A 21,025-nucleotide genomic window follows, 5' to 3' on the forward strand; every position below is an offset into this window, starting at 1 on the left:
TGCTAAGGACCATCATTATGCACATTTAATCACTGAAACATGCAGAGTAAGATATTACTCGGTGTGAGTAAGGATAGCAGAATCTGGTCTTTAAGGAAATAGCTATCAACCAGTCTCATATATAAACACATTACAGAATACTCTAAAATAAAAGTAGTATCTGTAAAGGGTAAAGTTAGCAGCTACGATGATATCTCTATTCACAGTGGATTCACAGAAAAAGTTTTTTAAAGAGATTGCATCACAAAAGTTGCCCAGTATGAATGTCTGATACTTCATTTTGAGTAAAATTCATTGTGATTAATTTTAGAGAGAGATATTTTGTGCTAGGGTCTTTTTTCATACCCACATACCATCAGAAAAGATAACTCAGTTCTGGAGAAATAATTTAATGAAAAATACATATTTCATTTTGGATTTCTACTTAAAACAAAACATGGTAATTTGTTTGCAAACTAAAGTATGAAAAGATTAAAATCTCCAAGCAAAATTCCACTTAATTTTGTTAAAGTATCATTTACAAATAAAGTCCCAATTTTTTTAATTCTTAAAATGTAATTCTCACTCCAGATCATTTTCCCAGACCCACTATCAGTTCCCTCCCAAGTATTTGTTTTTAAGCTTTCATTTTAGGGAAACATTAAAAGTTGTTTTGTCAATTTTAAAATGAAGGTAATAGGTACATTAGAGACAGAATAGAAAATAAAAAAAATTAATGCTACTACATGAAAGTTCTTTATCAATGAAAATTCTCACGAAACTAAAAAAATAAGAAAAAAAGGCTCTGTATTAACAGTACAAACTGTTAATAGTTTAACAAAATAACGAAAGCAGGTTTGGAAAATATATACAAATTAGATATACAAAAATTATTTTTGTATAAGTTAAAAGTTTCAGAATTTAGGCAAGGAATGCTTAGATTTCTATTAAATTTGGAAATGTAGAAGTTCAACAACCCAGACTTTGCTTAACATGATTTAGTGATGAAGGGCTTCATCTTGTTCCCACAGAAGTCAATGGCAAAATACTCATTGACTCCAGGGGAAGCAGGATTGAACACCAACCTTCATACATACATTTGATATAAATAGGATTTCATTTATTTATATTTTTATATATAAGCTTTATACAAATATTTAAGTCTTTTCTTCCTTTCCATGCCACAGTGAAGTCACTGGTGCAGTCAGCTGCTAAAACAACAGGTGAAAGGAGAGCTCATTTGACTTTTTCCATTTATAGGAAATAGTGTGTAAGGTCTCATCTCACTAGAAAACATAACAGCTGCCTCTCTCCTTCAACAATAAATGACTCATTTATCTCTGCATATAACACACAATATTCTAAAAGTATGACTGGTCAGAAGCAAAAGCTATGCAGTGTGTGATTCTTTCCAGATTATCTTTAAAAACTAAGCTAGTCAGTGCTTTCTGACAAAAAATGGTAATGGAGTCTTTGGATGTCTGAAATGATGATTGATACATGGTACATGGGGTTCTGTATGTAATACAAAAACTAGCAGTTACATTTGGAATAGTATAGCATTTTGTGTCAAAATGATATCAATACCACAATACTGCCACAATGACAACTATTCTTCAAAAAAAAAAAAAAAAAAAAAAAAAAAAAAAAAAAAAAAAAGTTTCCCTCATTAATATATTTTATGTTTATTCCACTGAATTACATTTTAAGAACGTCACAAAAGCTGCTATTGAAATGTTATTTAGATACCATTATAGATCAGTACACTTGTTTTATATAAGCACATTAATAATTTAAAATTTCAGTACAAGAACTATATACAAAAACAATACGCAAAATACAATTCTGTTACAAATGTACAATTTGTTCAACAAGTCTTCTTTCTCAAAATAAGTTAACTACGCATTGTATGATATTTATGTGTTCCTTCTCTTTGGTATGGTATTTTTGTCTTACCCAAATATTTTCAATTTCCTTAAAGATCTGATGGTAACATAATGACTATATGGGTTAGGAAAATAATATGTTAAATCTAAATTAACCCATTACTTCCCAGAGTCCCTGAAGAGTGAATCCATCCTTCAGTTTCTCTATTGCAAGTCCCAGCTCTTCTGAAAACACAGGTTCTCGATCTTGTTGCTTTTTTGGAGGTGAAGATCATAAGCAGGAGGAGCAAATAAAAGACAAGTTTAATTAAAGTCTGTGAATAGTGGATTATTAAATAATATCCATTTTACAATGTTGGTGTTCTTACCTTATTGCCATCAGCAAAGTAAGCCTACAAAAAGAAAAACAAGTTTCACAAACCTGCCCAAAATGATTTAAAATTGCTTTCCTATATGCAATTTAAAGAAAGACTTTCCCCATTTACCATTAATACTTTTTTATATTTACTTAGAGATAATTTAGGTTTCTCAGTTCTATTAAAAACTCTCCATTTTAAAATGAATTTCAGTGTTAAACAAAACATTTACTATGCAGTTTCTAAAAATGGGCCCTTCATAATATCTTAGAGCATGTGCACAAAAATTAAAAACGTTATCAAAATATAGTTGATTAGACAACATAACTAATGGATTAACCTAACACTTAACAAAAGTTATTCCTGTCTCAGACAAAGACCTGTATAAAAGGCGGACTCTATACCATCCCCTGAAAATCAGACTGACTGTTGGACAAGCAGGGGAAGCAAATTCCAGAGTCAAGGGTTCTTCTCCAAGAGGTCCATGCCAGCAGCTCCTATACCTTTAAATCTAGGGACTTAGCAAAAAGTGTTTCAGCTGACCTCAGCTCTCTTGGTGGGGCAAAGCATTTTCCCAGAAAGGTCTGAAATCACACAGGACTGTACAGAATACTAACACCTTCAATTACACTAGAAGACTAAAGAGCCAGCCTTTGGAGTTCAGATGAAATATGTTTCCTGTGGCAACCACCGCTAAGCAAGTAGATCACTTGCATTCTGTACCACCTACAGCTTCCAAATATTATCCTAAGAAAGTCACATACACAGCCCATTAGATCAATCCAAAATTGAAATTACAAAGGCATGGTTAACCCAGACACAATCCAAATATAAGAGAAAGGATTGCAATTGTGATGACAAGCTTCTAGAAATAAAAGTACCCTGGGCACTGAAGCCAAATAAACAGAAGGAAAGAGAAAAAAGAAAAGGAGATAACAGACTAGAAAAAGGAAAGCTACAAAGATAAAAAAGATGAAGGTTAGCATGACAGATAAGGGATAGGAATGAAGAAAAGTAAGGGCAGACTAGTGGGGTTGGTTTTAGAATTGTTGCCCAACAAGTTTCAAAGGTGAGCTATAACAATATGTATTTTGGGTTAGGCTACCATATTAAAAAAATACTTGTGTACTTTACTGTTTATACAAAAAATAGTTTCTGGATGTAGGGAAAGAACTTCATTTAAAATAATTTCAGAAAAGACTCCACCTCATCAATATATCCTCTTAGGTACTTCCTTGGGCTTATATCAACAGAAGTTGTGGGTGCTCATCACTTCTTCGTATTAGGTTTAGGGACAATATTTAATATCACCTTTTCCTAAAATCTTGTGGGGGCAAGTACTGAAGTAATCTTCCAGGCACAACACTATCATATCAATCTGCCCAGAAAGAAAGATGACTTAATTTTTCTATCTGATGACCTGATTAAACTACAGGTTTTTAGACCCTGCTGGACATTAAAGCATGCTGCAAGTTGCATGTGACTACTACTTTAAATGCCAACTACCTTGCCTGTCAATAACCATTTGAAATATAGCTCTTTTTAAAGAGTGTTGAAAAAAAGAGTATATATTTACAATTAGAGACTACAACATAGTTTTGGACTTTATGTCCAAAAGACATCTAAATATGTTATTTAACATCAGAAGAGCAGACATCTTATCTTTTAATAGGAACCCAAGTCTATAAATGATTTAGATTTAAATAATCAAACAACTGGTTTTTGTGGAGAAGCTTACCACAAATGCATCTGTCTGTTCATCAGATTCTATTTCCACATCATCCTGAACCCGTTCCACTGTCAGATCTTCAAGAGGTTGAGGCTATAAATTGAGACAATGAAGTCAACAAAGACATTCATATATAATGTTTTTAATGCATTTTTATTTGTTCTGTTAATGCAGTGGTCCCCAAAATCTGGGGTGCACGCCCCCCCAGGGAGGGCGTGGAGGAAAGTTTGGGAGTGTGGGGCAGGGCCCAGACCAGCCCCCATGGGAAGCAGGGACAGAGAACCACTCAGCCCCGCTCTGCCCCCCTCCCCAGTCCCACCCACAGCTCTGGCTGCAGCCTCAGCTGCAGCTCTGGCCTCAGCTCCTGGCCATGGCCCCAGCCACAGCTCCGACCATGGTGCTGCTCCTGGCCCCAGCTTTGGCCTTAACTCCCAGCATCAGCCATAGCTGCAGCTGAGACCACGGCCCCAGCTCCCAATAGTGGCTCCCAGGTGGGCATGGACTGGGTAAGGCAGGGCATAACGGAGAAAGTTTGGGGACCATTGTGTTAATGCAATAATGCATGTAGCTTCTGTAATAAAAGGAACAGAATACCTTTTCTTCCATTTCATAATCCACTCCAAATATAGGACTAGCTGAGTAAACTCTATGCAGTGAATTTATTTCTTTCACTGCCTCCTGTAGTTTCTCCACAGGGTCTATTTTAAAACCAAGTACATATCCTCCACTCTACAAAAAAAAAAAAAAAAAAAAAAAAAAAAAAGAAAAATATGTACTCAAATGAACTAATTTTTACTATATAAAAGATAAATATATACTTATAGAAAAAGTACTTCCTCTTGACAGGCATTTGTTCATAATAACAATGAGGACTTTTATATAAGCATTTTATACAAGCATTTGCTGTACAAACTCTGGATGAAATTCTGGCCTCACTGACTTCAAATGGGTTAGGATTTCACCCCTTGTGAGGTAGGTAATCTATGCACTACTATCCTTTTTTATAGATGGGAAACTGAGATATGGAGAGGTTAAGAGAAAACAGAAAATGAGTGGCGAGTTTAAGGTCTGTATTCAGGAGTTCCTAGCTGCTCAATAAATGCTCAATCCATTAGATCATAGTGCTATTATTAACACAGCCCTTCAGTTATAATGAATGCATTTGATTTGGCCAAAACTATTTTTTTCAATTGCAGAAACATTTTTGATCATGGTCATCAGTAGAAAAAGTTACCAATATTTTACAGAGAGTAGCAAAGAAGACAAAGGGATTTTTTTAAATGGTATTTTTTTAGCTGCATGGTGGTAAAAGTAATCCATTATTAGTGTATCCAAATTAAAGTTTCTCTGTATCAAGGCATTACCAGTTGGTGATTCATTCATCATAATCTTTGTTCAGTACATTCTCAACTCAATAGCCATATTTTCACCACAACGTTGGCCTCTTACGTAACTAAGTTTGCTTGAGTTTAAACTTTAAAGGCCATACAAGAGTTCAGTCTATTCGTAGTTTAAAAATAGCACACTGAATATCAGCATTACATAGCTATATAGGTAAAAATTTAAATACTTAAAGAATGCAATTCAATCTTCTTACCTGCTGAGAGCTTTCTATGACAAGGGCCAAGCCAAACTTTGAGTCTCTAATCTTTATTGAACGCTGGTTGTAAGTGAAAAGAGGTAAAACATATTTTTTAAAAATGATGATCTTTAATCTCCTGATACAAACAAGTTGTTAGTAGTACTAACTGCAATTATCAGTTTTGAATGCCTAGCATCCTTAGCCACTTGCAATTCCAAATCTGAACCACTGACACTGGTGGAGGAATAGTCCATCAGAAATGATGGCAAGGTCTAGGCAGTGTTCCTCTCTGAAAACTTTGATCACAAATGAATTCCAGGAGTCATACATTTATGTATACTCCTGGGATTTGGAGCAGCAGCATGGTAAGCACCAGGGAAATCAGAAATGCAGATCACATCCCAGGATTCGACTCCTAATCCTGAAAGACTTGATATTTTCAAGGAATTTGAACAGAAAATCTGCTCTACAACTGACATTAATAGGGTCAAATCTTCCCACAAATAAAAGCATGCAACTCCTGTTTAGTTCAATGTGAGTTAGGTGGGAGAATCAAAGGTTGGAATTTGACCCATATAATACAATTCTAGGTTTAAAAAAGATCGTTGATGTTAAGATACTTACAATTTGCAGATATGGTATGCTGACATTAAAGCTGTCATTCATATTTGCATGCCAAACTATTCTCACATTTGTAATGAAAAAGGTCCCCAGATTTCCCTGTAAAAATAGATATGTCAGAAATCCTTTGAAATTTATGACCTGTTCTCATTTGCAGCCCCTACTCATGTCCCCCATTGAAATGCTAATATAATGGAACTCCACTCTCAGGACTTGATTCTGCCTAACTGAAGTCAGTGGGAGAGTTACCATTGACGTCAATGGGAGCAGGTCTTTTAAAAAAAATACGCTCACTACTTAAGTTGTGAAAACCTCTGCGCAGATTCCTATTATTGCAGCAAACCAGGATCACACTACAGCACAGTGAACCTAGAGGAGAACATGAAACTTTCAAGTGTTGTTCACTGTATGGTTCCAAAACTGGTATACTGTACAAGTACAATGGCATGTGGGTTAAATTTAGGTGATTGTGGAGATGTGTGCCAAAATCAAAATTGGAGCATGGAGGAAAGAACTCTTTTACTCATCAAGACTGATCTTGTGTCCATTTTGGACTAGAATTACTCAAATAACTGCTTCTATTTTGTTCCATGCCCTAAACAAGTGCAAATAAGTAGTGACCTGGAAAATAACACAGACATGTTGTACATGTCACTTGCAACTACAATTCACCCCCTCTCCCAAAGAAAAAATCTTCCAATGTTTTCAGTTATTAGCAACCAAAAGAAAACAGTCAAAAACTGTAAGTAGATTATACAAATATGCAGTAATATGTTTTAGATATAGCAGAGTACACTTTCAGGATGATACATAGAGAATTAGGCTCTCAAATACTTTTTGTTAATAGGAGATGTGTATCTAATTCCTTGTACATAGAGCTGAAAATCTCTCACAAATGTCATGACAGGTTGCTAAAAGGAGTGCTCTGTTATACTGAATAGCATAGACACAGGATAGACTTCTCATGTAACCAACTCATGAACTGAACCAAAAGAGAATTCCTGTGAGGTTATAGCACTATAATAGTACAGTTGCTAGGGAAATGAAAAACAAAGCAGTTTTAGTAAAATTGTACATACTCTTCTTTTAACTATACCTGGTCACTAGATAAATTCCAGACTCCATTGATTTTGTCATATACTTGTTCTTGTGGTAGTAATCTCAGTTGCTTGTTTTGAATCAATGCACTTCTCAGTTTAAGATCACGGTACATTTTAGAAGTTTCATAAGCTCTACAAATAAAAATACATGCCAAAGCTGAAGATTTCAATGTTTTTCATAGTTTATATTAACACAGGTTTGTAAAATATTTCAAATTTCCCACTTCATTTATCTACATTATCCAAATAAGTTGAGCAATGTTATTAAGCTTTCACTAAGTAGAATAGCTATGTTTAATATTTTTTAAAAACAAACAAAAGATTTAAAAATTACTTGTAAGCCTTGCTGTTCACACATTATATACAGTATGGACACAGGAAACAATTTAATTGTGCCAACTCAGGTCAGGCACAAACATGCTATATGTGTAAGATATATGCAAATCACTATTCCACAATTCTTAAATATGTATATAATATACATCAGTGTTTATGCCATTAGACTATGCACATGTTCACATCTATATAACTTATTCTTTAGGGGTGAAATCCTGGCCCCATTGAAGTCAATGGACTTTTCAATCAGGTAATGATTTCACCTTCGATGTACACTAAATGATTCACTACTACTGTGCAAATATTCCAATTAAAAGTGTACTTTACATATTAATATTGTTTTTTACCCCGACAGAAGTTGAATATTGAAATTAGCTCTCCAGTGTTAATTAGAAACCAAAAACTTTTATTTTTCCCTGATTTCATATACAGGCTACTTTAAACCATAGGAACTGTTTAAAATAATGATTTACATAACTAAAAATTTTGTATTCGAACAAATTCCAGGTCATTTATGAAGGCAAGATGAATATTTTTTGATCCAAATCAACTGGCAAATTTTACTTAAATCCAAACATAGTTAAGGCAAAACCATTTAGTGAATCTTCAACAGACAGCAAGACTGATCCAGTAGAAGAATCCAAGAATTTTAGTTTCACTTAACAATTGATAACTGTTACAAAGGAATATTTTTCTCAGGTTTGCACTGGAGTTATTGTGACTTGTATTTTGTTCAGGCCAGAGGCTGCAGTCTTTACTCAGGCAACATTCCAATTTGAGTGAAAGTTTTGATTGAGCCATGATGTGGGATATGGTCCCTGGTCAACAACATATATGAATGAAATGTGTTTTATGGAATTGATTCATTTAATTCAACATTGAATAGGCTTTTTCCTCCACCTTACACTTTAGGATTCCTTGCTCATATTCTGAATACTTTTGTGGACTTTATGTATGTGATGAGTGTATCAGTAACAGTAATCCCAAATTCTGCATATATATACTTGATTTTAATTATATTTAAAATTATAGTAACATTATTTTAAGTATGGTACCTGTGTACAGCAATAACTGAAGTGAAGAGTCTGGGACTCCCAGGAACCACATTGGTAAATATGAACTCAAACCGTGTATTGTTACATTTAGTTAATATATAAAGAGCTTCTGTCTGGCCTCGTAATTTCTATAAGAAAAATTGTTAGTATTTAACATTTGGACATTATAGCATCTTGATTGTAAACAATCCAAACATATTTTTGTCATATTCTAATAGTAATCACTTAAGGTGAAATCCTGGCCCAGAGTAGTCAATGGAAGTTTTACATTTATTTCCTGGCCTCCTGGCCATTGAAATCCTGGCCCCACTGAAGTAATCTTTTTTTTTCCCCCCCCAAAGATTCTTGTGATAACAAACCCACTCCTTATAAAATTAGAAATTTATTTCTAAAATATTTAAACTAAAATTTCACTACTATTTTATTTCTATGACTAAAAATGAACTTTCAGATAATTTATATAGTGCAATCAATGTGTACGGTACTTTTACAGCTTCTTTTTTAGTTTAAGAAGTATTTTTGAAACTTACTGAATTAGCAGTTCTTGTAGTTATATTTATAACGCAGTTGTAACCAACAGCTAAAAATTGGGGAGGAAAAAAAAGCAGTTTTGATAAGAAAATGTTCAGTTATATAAAACAATACTATTTGTAAAAGCATTGCTTGGGACACGGATTGTGAAAAGCCCACATTCTGATTGGCTAGCTGAGCCTTTTTCATTATGTCATACTTGTTCCCAGCTAGACTCACTCTTAAAAACAAAAATCTCTACCACTGTTACATTAATATTGTTGAGAGGATCCCAGAAATGAAAAGAGTGCAAAAATAATAGAAGCAGTTTGGGTGAGGGAATGGAGGGTGTATATGAAAAAAGGAAAATGGGAAGAGAATGAGGAGACAGAAAAGAAAAACTTAAGTTTTAAAATGCTTTATTGTCCTGTCCATAACAGTTTGTGGTATAAAAACTAAAGACCCCAATCCTCCAGTTCTTCATGTGAGCAAACCCACTGAAATACATAGGGGCCCAATCTGAAGCAAACTGGTGTTTTGTCACTGATTGCAATAGGAGTAGGGACTAACTAAAGTCAATTGGTCTATTCAAGGGCAGCAGAACTGGAACCTAAATTGGGAAATGCTCAATTTTATTCCCAATTTAGGCTTCAGTTCTGCAAAGTGATCTGAATGGGATTTTCTGCATTGCCAGTTGCAAGGATCCTTCTGTAGGATTGGAACCTTAATTTTTATAATAGAATATGAGTTAAATGTAGCTGTTGAATGGACATGGGGACCTCTAGGAAATACGATAAAAGATAAGGATCCAAGTAGTCCAGGGAACCTTAAAAAATTAAATTAAATTAAAAATTTTAAAAAAATAAAAATTAAAAGTAAGCATTGTCAAAAGACCAGGGTAAAGCCATTCACAGCCTTCCTTTTTAAAAAATCTTTCTGCTAGAAAGTATTTATAGAAACTTTATAAATATAATTTAAAATATTAGTACAAGGCTACAACAATGAAATAAAGGACAACTAGGGAACTACTTTTGGGGAGATTTTGCAGTCTCAAAAGTGAGGGTATGGTGGCAGGTAAAAGGCTTATATTTTTACATGATGCACAAGGTAGTCTTTTTTGTGGTATTTTGCACATATTAATACTACTTTCAAGGTCATCATTCAGCACCTATACTGATGTCCAGTGTGAAATAGTCTAGAATTAGCAAACTCACTCACAAATGGGGTTATATTAATACTTGCTGTTATTTGTCAATACATTATTTTGTATGTAATAGATAATGCATTACTTTGAAAGTTATAAGATAATCAATTTTTAAAAATCTCTAAAAAGTTGAAGGATAAAATTGACTCTGCTTATAGCAAACTTTATATAGCCTGGAAAAAATGTCACCGCAAATTAGTGTGACCAAATAGCAAGTGTGAAAAATCGGGACGGGGGAGTAATAAGCGCCGGTATAAGAAAAAGCCTCTAATATCGGGACTGTCCCTATAAAATCGGGACATCTGGTCACCCTATCACAAATACATAATACAATGTAGGGGGGGTTGAGTTTGTGAGCATTGGGAATTCCACTTCCTTGGCTACTAGAAACTGAGTATCTGGAGTAAAATGCCTACTGAACAAATGTACCCTGACACATACTGCCCTTCTGCAAGCTACTTAATCATATACTTAACTTTTAAGTACCTGAATAGTTCATTGACAACTCATGTAATTAAAGTTAGACATGTAGTTGCTGAATCAGGACCCATTGTAGTAAATTATATGTTTTTGAGGCGAGAACAACTGAGGATCAAGACTAAATCAGAATAAAGGGATGGCAACAGCTTATATTGATATGACAAATAGGTCATTCAAAATAAAGCAAAACAAAACAGTTCTTCCTACGCAAACCTCCAAATTCCACATAAGCTTCAGGAAAACTATGACATTCTGTTGTGATCTTCAGAATTCTATTTTAAGAAATTGTTATTAAATATTGACAGTTTATCTAGGAATTATTATATCAGTTCCTATATTACTGGAAGGAATAATGAATATTGCTGGATACCAAGTTAGATAGCAATGGGAGAATGAAGACTTTGCAGTAGCATATGATATTAGACTGTAACTTTATTGCTATACTCTATACTGTTGTGAAAATTGAGCATATTACCACATAAGAAAACATAAAACTTTAGTCATCTTAACGAAAGGGGATACTTACAGAGATTGACTCTAGGTAATGCCAATGAGTGCCAAATAATTCGTAAATTTGTCACTAGAAGTCTCCCTAGAAACAAACAGTGCAAACATTTTTCATATAATTTAAGAACAATTTGTCCAGATTAAATGTCAGATTTCCAAGTTGCTCCACAAACTTACAGTTTAAATGTAACTGCCTCCTTCCTTTTTCCTGAAAAAACCCTACAGACCAAATACCAATACTAATCTTTCTTTTAGTGTAAAAACCTTTATTTTAGATAGATTTCATGATGCCACACCACCCTAGAATGAAACTGAGTCATGCTCAGCACCTAACTCAAGATCCTACTGGAGGAATGGGTTTCCCCCAGGTGACTGTGCAGTTACCAGAGCAGTGGTGGTTGTGAACCTTAACTGGGTGTCTCACACAAAAAGGGAGCTTGAGGCTAACAACTCTTAAACAGAGTTGTCAGCCAGAGAAAGGAGTAAAGGCCTGTTATGAGAAAGATCCTTTATGGTGGCAATCGGAGAGGAGGGAAACAAATAGTTTTCCATATAGAGCTGGGTGAGTTTTTTGACTAATAGCTTATTCACTGAAAAAAAATGCAGGTTAGAGTTGGCCAAAACTATCTGCGAATTCATGTTAAGTTTGACTAGTTTGGGTCGAACCAAAAAACAAAGTAACTTTGGTAATGTTAAATAATTTTGACATTTCTGGGAGTGATTTTTTTGGGCTAGATTTACAGGATGGCCAGGCCAGAGATGATGGTGGTGGTAACAGCAGCACTGCTGCATTCCTTATAACCTTTACCCCAGTCATCAGGCCCCTCACCTGGGATGTGAAAGAGACCCAGGTAAAATTCCTCCCCTCTAACTGAGGTGGAGAAAGGATCTGAACTTGGTTCTCCCATATTGCGAACTTCCCCAACCACTGTGTTTGGGGTATTCTGGGGCAGTTCTTGCTCAATCTCTCAAATAGTCATTGGAGCAGGGATTTGAACTTGGATCTTCTCCATCTCAGGTGAGCCGTAATCACTATGCTGTAGTCACTCTCATTCTCTATATAGCCCAGTGACTATTCAAGTATTTTTTATACAAAGCAGAACAGGAGTGACTGAGAGACCTGCCTCAGATTATCCTACAGCCCAGTGGATAGGGGATTCTCCTGAAACGTAGGAGACCTAAGTTCAAATTCCTTCTTCACATCAGACAGATGGAGGAACTGAATCCAGGTCTTCTACATCTGAGGAGAGTGCCCTACAGGTTATAAAGGAGACACCACCTCTTCCTCCTCCTCTAGTCATTTGGTGAATCTAGCCTAGGGGTGGCCAACCCGCGGCTCAGGAGACGCATGCAGCGCTTTGCATGCGGCTCTTTGCAGCTCTTTGCGCTGCGCATTGTATGGGGCGCCAAAGTGAAATTGACAAGCTGTCCCCAAAATGGAGGGAGCAGCAGGAATTTTCAGCTGAGGGTAAGAGACACTGAAAAGTGAAATTGACAAGCTGCCTCCGAAATGGATGGAGCAGCGCGAATTGGCTCTTTGCGGTATCTATAGCTATTTTTTGGCTCTTTGTCTCTGACTGGTTGGCCACCCCTGATCTAGCCCTTCATTTCCTTTGCTTTTATTTTAAAAAGTTAAAAATGCCTAGAAATGAAACAAAACATTTCAGGTAAAAAAAGAAAAATTTTGTTCACTCCAAATCAATGTTTTTGTTGATGCCTTTGATTTGCTGAATTTTTTTGTAATCTACAGGTTTGGTTCAAATCAAACCAAACTCCCTTCCTTCCTTCCACTTGCTGCACCACTTGATGGATACCCTTGACAGGACAGATCTATGTTCTCTGCCTGGTAGTACAAGTACACTACTGTAGTCTGCAGTATGTTCTATACATTTGTTTTCCTAAGATCTTCTTCAGAGAGAAGACTAATGAGCAATATCAGATACACAAAGTAGCTCACTCTTAACAGGTCCACAGACAACTGTAGAATATTACATGTTATTTCTTACAGGAAAATGCAGAACTATCATAAAAGTTCAGGTATAACCATTTTCTGTAATTCCTTTCTTTTTTCTGATAATTACACGTTCAGGATCCACTCCTGTTCGCACTGAAGTGAGTGGAAGTGTTCCCATTGACATCAGTGGCAGACACATTAAACCGTTAATGATTAAATAAATTAAAAGTTAGGAAGCTGAGAATTTCATTAGGCACACACTTACCTCTGTCTCCATTGTTTCCTTTGGTATCTTCAATAGAATCTAAACAGTCTATAAGAACCTCTCCTGGTCTCATTTTCATTTGTCTAAAAAAAAAAAAGTAATATTATTTGATTTGGATATTATAGTTTTATTTAGCCATTTCCATTTAAACTGACCACGAAATACTTTTATCTAGACTTAATAAAATAAGGTATATTTAAGGTATTATTGGGTTTACCCTCATGGGCCCTGCAAAGTAGTGGTCATTTCTACTCTCACATATTTCCTTTAACACCTTCTCCCCATCAAATGCAATACTCCATGGACTGCTGTAAGAGCTGTAAGTGTTTGTCATATCTTAAATTCAGGTCCTAGGTATAATTTCAATGGAGAGGAAATACAATCTCATTAGTACGTGATAGTAATGACTTAATATACAGTACAAAGCTCACATTGATTTTTAGATCCCAAACTGAATTTTAATTCCGTCTTATTTGCTGCCTATTCTCACTCATACGTTTTCTTTTGGCATTACGATGTTCTAAGTATTTTGTCACCTAAATATTTGGCTGGGTGTTGAAATTCATGATGATATACAATCGGGGAGGATGAAAGGCCAAAACTGAATGGGGAAACCAAACTGAACATAATTGCATAGAAACTGAACACATGGAAACAATAAACTAGTACTAATGAGTCAAATTTATAATGCTAATGTGCTTTACTTCAACAATAGACAGCTGAGAAGAGCAAGCAATGAAAATTTTGCCAGTTTTTTTTGCTATTTACACGCTAGTTATCTTTATTCACTTATGAATCAAGAGAAACTATTTTAATAATAGTTAACACTTAAATAGTTTTTATATTTTCAAAGTGCTGTACAAACATTACTTTCACATTCATTTTTATGTTGTGCAGCTAATTTTATAACTGTTGGGAGGATATGGGGCACAAGCCTCCTACATTTGAAACAAAATAATGTGAACCAAAGCTTTGTTAATATGGTGGAAATATCACAATTAAAGTTAAATGTTTGCAATAAGTGTCATGGATTCTAGGGCCATCATGTTTTTAAAAATATGTCTAGCATTATGCAGTGTTGTAGCTGTATTGGTCCTTGTCTGTCCAGTATTACACAATTGTTTCTGGCATTGAACATGTTGGCAGATAGACAAGTGAACAGATGAATAAGTAAACAGTTGTACAAACTGACTGTCCAAATGGGTGAATCTTGATTAAGAAAGAGTTCTACTGCTTTACAAATATTTCTAGACCATAGATTTTAGATTCTTACTGTAATCTGGAAACCACAATACATGCAGTTTCAAGTCCAGATAGGATTACTGCAATATACACAGGACTATCTAAAGTGTAAATCTGTTGCCATTAGTTAGAATAGTTACAGTGACTTTATTGTTACTCAGTGTGGACTTTGAAGGGTTTTTTTTTCCTACTTGTTGTTTTAATGTATTAACTTTCTCTTAATATATATTACTTTTAATGCTACGAGTGCCCTGTGGCTGCTGCACAGTGTGACCAAATTCTGCTTGAGCAACACTGCCACAGTAATGTTCAAATTCCAGAGCAACATTAATTTTGTTCTCTCACCATGAAGCATCCTTCAATCTTATCCATCAAGCTATGGATTTTAGTAGAAAATACTTATTTATGCAAACTTTGTTGATTTTATTTTTCTACCATGATTATTTTAGAGGATGGGTGTTTCATTATGCTCTCTCAAGGACGGCTCCATTCCCTAGGCTTTGGCTCTCATGATATTCAGGCACACAGTATAACTTAAGGATTTAAAAAAAAAACTAAATAGACACCAACTCTGCTATAAAAAAACAAGAGAAGCACTAAATAAGTATGCAAGAGATAACTGTATGTTTCTGAAATTGCTTCAGTCAGTGACTGTGCAGACACAATGAAGGCTGGATGAAGGGGTGAGATTTGGAGGAGAGAGGAATTACTCTTCCAAGTTTCACCCAGGTGAGTCATCAAAATGAGATGCTACTCACTCTAGATTGTGCAGAAATTCAAAACACAACCAGGTCTCTGAGCTCCCTTTTTGTAGGGCTTCAATATGGCTATGGACTCTGCTAGGCTTCTTGGGCATCTTGAGGGGGGGGGGGGGGGGGAGGAGGAGGAAGGAAGCAGCAATAATCAAAAATGCCATTTACCTGCAGCACCTAACTTTGATTCACTCTCTAAACTGTAGGGAACTGTGAAGATACCTCTTTCTTACTAAGAAAATAGCAGAAAAACCACCTGACCAAGAAAAGACCACCTGACCAAGATGGTGATAGTAACTGTGAAATGTTCACGGAGATTAGAAAGGCTATAAAAATAAAAAACTCAGTTGAAATCCCCCATTATCATCATCATATTGGCTGGGTACATGTCACCTCAGGACGGGGTGCAGAGACAAAGTTTCTTGACACCTTAAATGACTGCTTTTTGAAGTAGCTAGTCCTGGAACCACTAGAGGAGAGAGAATTCTTGATTTAGTCTTAAGTGGAGCACAGGATCTGGCCAGAGGTGAATATAGCTGAACCACTTGGTAATAATGACCATAACATAATAAAATTTAACATCCCTAGTGCAAATTTAATTTCAGAAAGGAGAACTACACAAAAATGAAGAAGATAGTTAAACAAAAATTAAAATGTACACTGCCAAAAGTTAAATCCCTGCAAGCTGCATGGAAACTTTTTAAAGATACCATAATAAAGGTGCAATTTAAATGTATACCCCAAATTAAAAAACACAGTAAGAGGACTAAAAATTGCCACCGTGGCTAAACCACAAAGTAAAAGAAGCAGCTAGAGGCAAAAAGGCATCCTTTAAAAAGTGGAAGTTAAATCCTATTGAGAAAAATAGAAAGGAGCATGAACTCTGGCAGATGAAAGGAAGGCCAAAAAAAATTGAAAAACAGCTAGTCAAAGACACAAAAAGTAACAGCAATTTTTTTTTTATGTACATCAGAAGCAGGAAACCTGCCAAACAACTAGCGGATCCACTGGACAATCAAGATGCTAAAGGAGCACTCAAGGAAGATAAGTCCATTGTGGAGATACTAAATGAATTCTTTGCATCCGTCTTCATGGCTGAGGATGTGAAGGAGATTCCCAAACTTAAGCCATTCTTTTTAGGTGACAAATCTGAGGAACTCTCCCAGACTGAGGTGTTTTGGAGCAGGTTTTAGAACAAACTGATAACTTAAACAGTTATAAGTCACCAGGACCAGATGGTATTCACCCAAGACTTCTGAAGGAACTCAGATGGGAAACTGCAGAACTACTAACTGTGGTATTTAACCTATAATTTAAATCAGCTTCTGTACCAGATGATTGGAGGATTGCTAATGTGAAACCAATTTTTTAAAAATGCTCCAGAAGCGATCCCGGCAATTACAGGCTGGTAAACCTAACTTCAGTACCAGGCAAATTGATTGAAGCTATTGTAAAGAACAGAATTATCAGACACATAGATGAAGGCGATTTGTTCGGGAAGAGTCAACATGGTTTTTGAAAAGGGAAATCATGCCTCATCAATCTATTAGAATTCTTAAGGGAGGGGTCATCAAGTATGTGGACAAGGGTGATCCAGTGGATATAGTGTACTTATGTTTTCAGAAAGTCTTTGAGGAAGTCCCTCATCAAAGGCTCTTAAGCAAAGTAAACTGTCATGGGATAAGAGGGAAAGTCCTCTCCTGAATCAATAATTGGTTAAAAGATAGGAAACAAAGGGTAGGAATAAATGGTCAGTTGTCAGAATGGAGAGAGGTAAATAGGGGTGTCCCAGAGGGTTCTGTACTGTGACCAGTACTGTTCAACATATTCATAAATGATCTGGAAAAAGGGGCAAACAATAAGGTGGCAAAATTTGCAGATAATACAAAACTATGCAAGATAGTTAAGTCCAAAGCAAACTTAAAATTGTTACAAAGGGATCTCACAGAACTGGGTGACTGGGCAACAAAATGGCAGATGAAATTCAATGTTTATAAATGCAAAGTAATGCACAATGGCAAACATAATTCCAACTATACATATAAAATGATGGGATATAAATTAGCTGTTACCATTCAAGAAAGAGATCTTGGAGTCATTGTGGATAGTTCTGTGAAAACATCCATTCAATGTACAGCCACAGTCAAAAAAAGCTAACAATGGTGGAAATCATTAGGAAAAGGACAGATAAGAAGACAGAAAATATCATATTGCCTACATAAATCATATTGCCTATATAAATCCATGGTATGCCCACATCTTGAATACTGCGCGCAGATCTGGTTACCCAATCTCAAAAAAGCTATATTGGAATTGAAAAATGTACAGAAAAGGGCAACAAAACTGATTAGGGGTATGGAATAGCTTCCATACAAGGAGAGATTAATAAAACGGGGGCGTTTCATCTTGGAAAAGAGATGACTAAGGCAGACTATGATAGAGATCTATAAAATCATGACTGGTGTGAAGAAAGTAAATGTTATTTAGTCCTTTTCATAACACAAGCACTTGGGGTCACCAAATGCAATTAATAGGCAGCAGGTTTAAAATGAACAAAAGGAAGTATTTCTTATTTTAACACAATGCACAGTCAACTTGTGGAACTCTTTGCTAGAGGATGTTGTAAAGGCCAAGGCTATAACAGGGTTCAAAAAGAACTAGAAAAGTTCATGGAAGATAGATCCATCAATGGCCATTAGTCAGGATAGGCAGGGATGCAAAACCATGCTCAGAAGTGTCTGTAGCCTCTGCTTGCCAGAAGCTGGGAACAGGTGACACTGGATGGATCACTTGATGATTATCTGTTCTGTTCATTCCCTCTGAAGCACCTGGGATTGGCCACTGTCAGAAGACAGGATACTGGGCTTCATGGACCTTTGGTCTGACCCGGTATAGCCGTTCTTATGTTTCTTGAAGGAGGAACGAAACAGATAGCAACCCTTAAAATCATCATCAGTAGGCATCTAAGTAAACACCTTGATTAAGTGACTGGGGCACACATCTTTGCATTAGCTATACTTGGTTCACGTTTTTTGAGATTTTTTTTTGCAATCACTGCAGCTAGAGACTTACCTTTTGTTTGCAATGAAAGCAGAGATTCTGGAAAAGGAGGCCACAGCTTCCCAGCGGTTTTAGTACACTGTGTGAGCACCTATGGCCGGTGTCTGAGCCCTGACTACAATGCAGTCGATGGAAAACCTCAGGGTTGGTACCTCCCGCGATCCTTCGGGCTTTCCCAGGGGGATCCTGCATCCCCTGCACTTCTCCCTCCCAGCGTGCATTGCTCTCCTGTAAAAGAGAGGCCGATCCCACATCCCAGCTGGAGGGCCAGGCTGCTCCCAGCATGGGCTGGTCCGTCGTGACCGTGACCGCCCCTGAGCCCTGGGTCTCTCACTGACTGGACGAAAGAGCGGCTGCCCCCTGCTCTAGGCTGCCCCGGATCCTAGCGGGCTGGCGGGGCCGGGGCAGGCTTCCCAAAGGGGCCCCGCCCCCCTGAGAGCCAGGCCCCGCAGAGGGTCTGAAGGAGGCTTGGCGGAGGGGGAGGGGAGGCGTTCTCGGGGGCGCCACTCACTGCGGGGAGATGTCGAAGCGGACATCCCTGTCCTCCCACAGCGCGTCCAGCACAGACGTCATCGTTCCTCGCTGTCCTCGCCGGGGTTCGGCAACGACTGCGCGCGTCCGTTCCCTGCCGTGGCAACCGCCCCCGAGTCGCAGCGCAGCGAGGACCAAACTTCGCGCAGGCGCGACTGCCGGCTCCGCCCACAGCGCGTGGGGCGGGGCTGCTGCTTCCAGTCCCTCCCGGCCGCGCGCGCCGGTGACCTGTCCCTGTAGAGCTGCCGGGCCGCGCCGGGCGATAGTTGCTGCTGCCCCCCCCCACCACTCAGTCACAGATCGAGGGGCGGCCTCGCGCTGGAGCGGTGCCCGCTGGCCCGGGGCGGCCTCAGCCCTTCCCGTCCCGCAGTCCGCGGCCTCCCCCCGCTGCAGGCGGGGCTGGCTGGCCTCACTGTGCTCCCTCCCGGTGCGGAGCTGTTCTCCTGGGCTCTGTGGTGGGCAGCGGGCTGCCTCTCGGACTCGGGGCGGGGGTTAGCGGGGAACTGACTGTCAACCCGCGTCTGTAACCTGGGTTTACTGGGCAGCCGCTGGGGCAACGGCCCCCGCGGACCGGACGCTGTTGTGCGAGTTTGCTGGCTGCTCTCCGCCCCTGGGAAGCGCTTCCCACCTTTAAATGCAGCCTTTGTGCGAAATCAGGAGCCGAGATAGGATAAAACGGCCACGTAGGAACCGTTCTTTATATCGCGAGTCTCTGGCTGCAAAGAGGTTTCATTAGCGCCGCTGGTATAATCAGCTGTGGGGTGGCACTGCGATGGGTTTCAGCCCCTTCAGCTGTTGCCTTGTGTTTATTCTCTGTCTTGAGGCTCTTGCTTCCTGCACCTCAGCTGCTGCTCTACTCGCTTTCGTCTGGAGAGGTCTGAGTAGCAAGAGTCTAACTTCTTCCCCTAGCTTTTGCTGTACATTGAGTAAGATCAGGTTTGAAGAAGCCAAGAGATCTTCGTAAAAATATGTTTAGCCCTAATACGTTTCAAAAGGTTTTTCAGTATTCATAAATATACGGAGAGTCTGAAATTCAGTATTTTGTATGTGAGAATAAGAACATCTCGAGGCATCCAGTCTATCTGCATCAGAATACCCATTTATTTTTTTTAAAAAAGATGTTGTTTGGAAATACAAAACTCAGTTTTAGTGGTTTCCTTTCTTTTGTTTAATTTCCACCAGCAACAATAAAAGTTCCAAAATAATAAATAGTATATCTGCAACAAGGTTAGTTTGAAAAAATAATCAAATTATGGATCAGATAAATAACCACATTGGCTATTACTCATTACTTTTGTATTGTGCATGTAAATTGAATAGTGAATCTTCAGTCACACTTGATACTATATTACTCACACTTTGAACACAAGTGACATGTTTACTGTAAAAAGTATCAAAGTAATGCATGGTACATTTCTTATAGAAAAATATATTATTCCTCTTAAAATACCTTATTTTAATTGTTTACTTAAAATTATTTGAGTATCTTAATATAAGTAGTTGTATGTATTTTAGCAAACTATTTTACACCCAACAAGGCTTCTTAACAAAAGACAAAATGGTAGCGAAGGATGGCAAAATCCTATGCCATTTGGGGTAGGGATCATCTTTTTGGCTAGCACAATAGCGTTCTGATCCCTCATTGGGACCTCGAGGTGTTACTACACTGTAAATAATATTACAAGTATTGAGATAATGTCATCCTTGGTATAAAACTCCATTAATTTCACTGTAGTTACACCATGGATTAATTTAGTCCCATATAGTGTGTGGAACCCATCAAAGAAACATAATGGATTGAAATTTCCCATATGCCTTCCTTTATAAAATTGTTCTTTCTTTGAGTTATAAAAGAAAACCATACAGGTCATAACCA

At 37.5% G+C, this 21,025-nt stretch overlaps 1 protein-coding gene across 2 annotated transcripts; it reads right to left on the reverse strand.

Annotated features, from left to right (window-relative positions):
* Nucleotides 1-14: 14 nt before the first annotated feature.
* On the reverse strand, nucleotides 15-19,908 carry BBS5 (Bardet-Biedl syndrome 5). Of its 2 annotated transcripts, none has more exons than XM_067549284.1 (12): nucleotides 19,130-19,908; nucleotides 13,565-13,647; nucleotides 11,365-11,430; nucleotides 9,175-9,224; nucleotides 8,645-8,772; nucleotides 7,250-7,385; nucleotides 6,157-6,252; nucleotides 5,548-5,610; nucleotides 4,545-4,679; nucleotides 3,960-4,043; nucleotides 2,234-2,257; nucleotides 15-2,118 (listed from the first exon to the last, which is right to left on the reverse strand). In XM_067549284.1, the coding sequence occupies exons 1-12, from the start codon at nucleotides 19,189-19,191 to the stop codon at nucleotides 2,017-2,019; spliced, it is 1,029 nt and encodes a 342-aa protein (XP_067405385.1). In that variant the 5' UTR covers nucleotides 19,192-19,908; the 3' UTR covers nucleotides 15-2,016. The 2 variants fall into 2 exon arrangements, with proteins under 2 accessions (XP_067405385.1, XP_067405386.1); XM_067549285.1 differs by lacking the exon at nucleotides 19,130-19,908 and adding an exon at nucleotides 13,782-13,833.
* Nucleotides 19,909-21,025: the final 1,117 nt, after the last annotated feature.

This window comes from Emydura macquarii, unplaced genomic scaffold (assembly GCF_026122565.2).
Source record: "Emydura macquarii macquarii isolate MOO-44397 ecotype Brisbane River unplaced genomic scaffold, CSIRO-AGI_Emac_v2 contig_1253, whole genome shotgun sequence".
In the NCBI taxonomy this organism is placed as follows: Eukaryota; Metazoa; Chordata; order Testudines; family Chelidae; genus Emydura; species Emydura macquarii.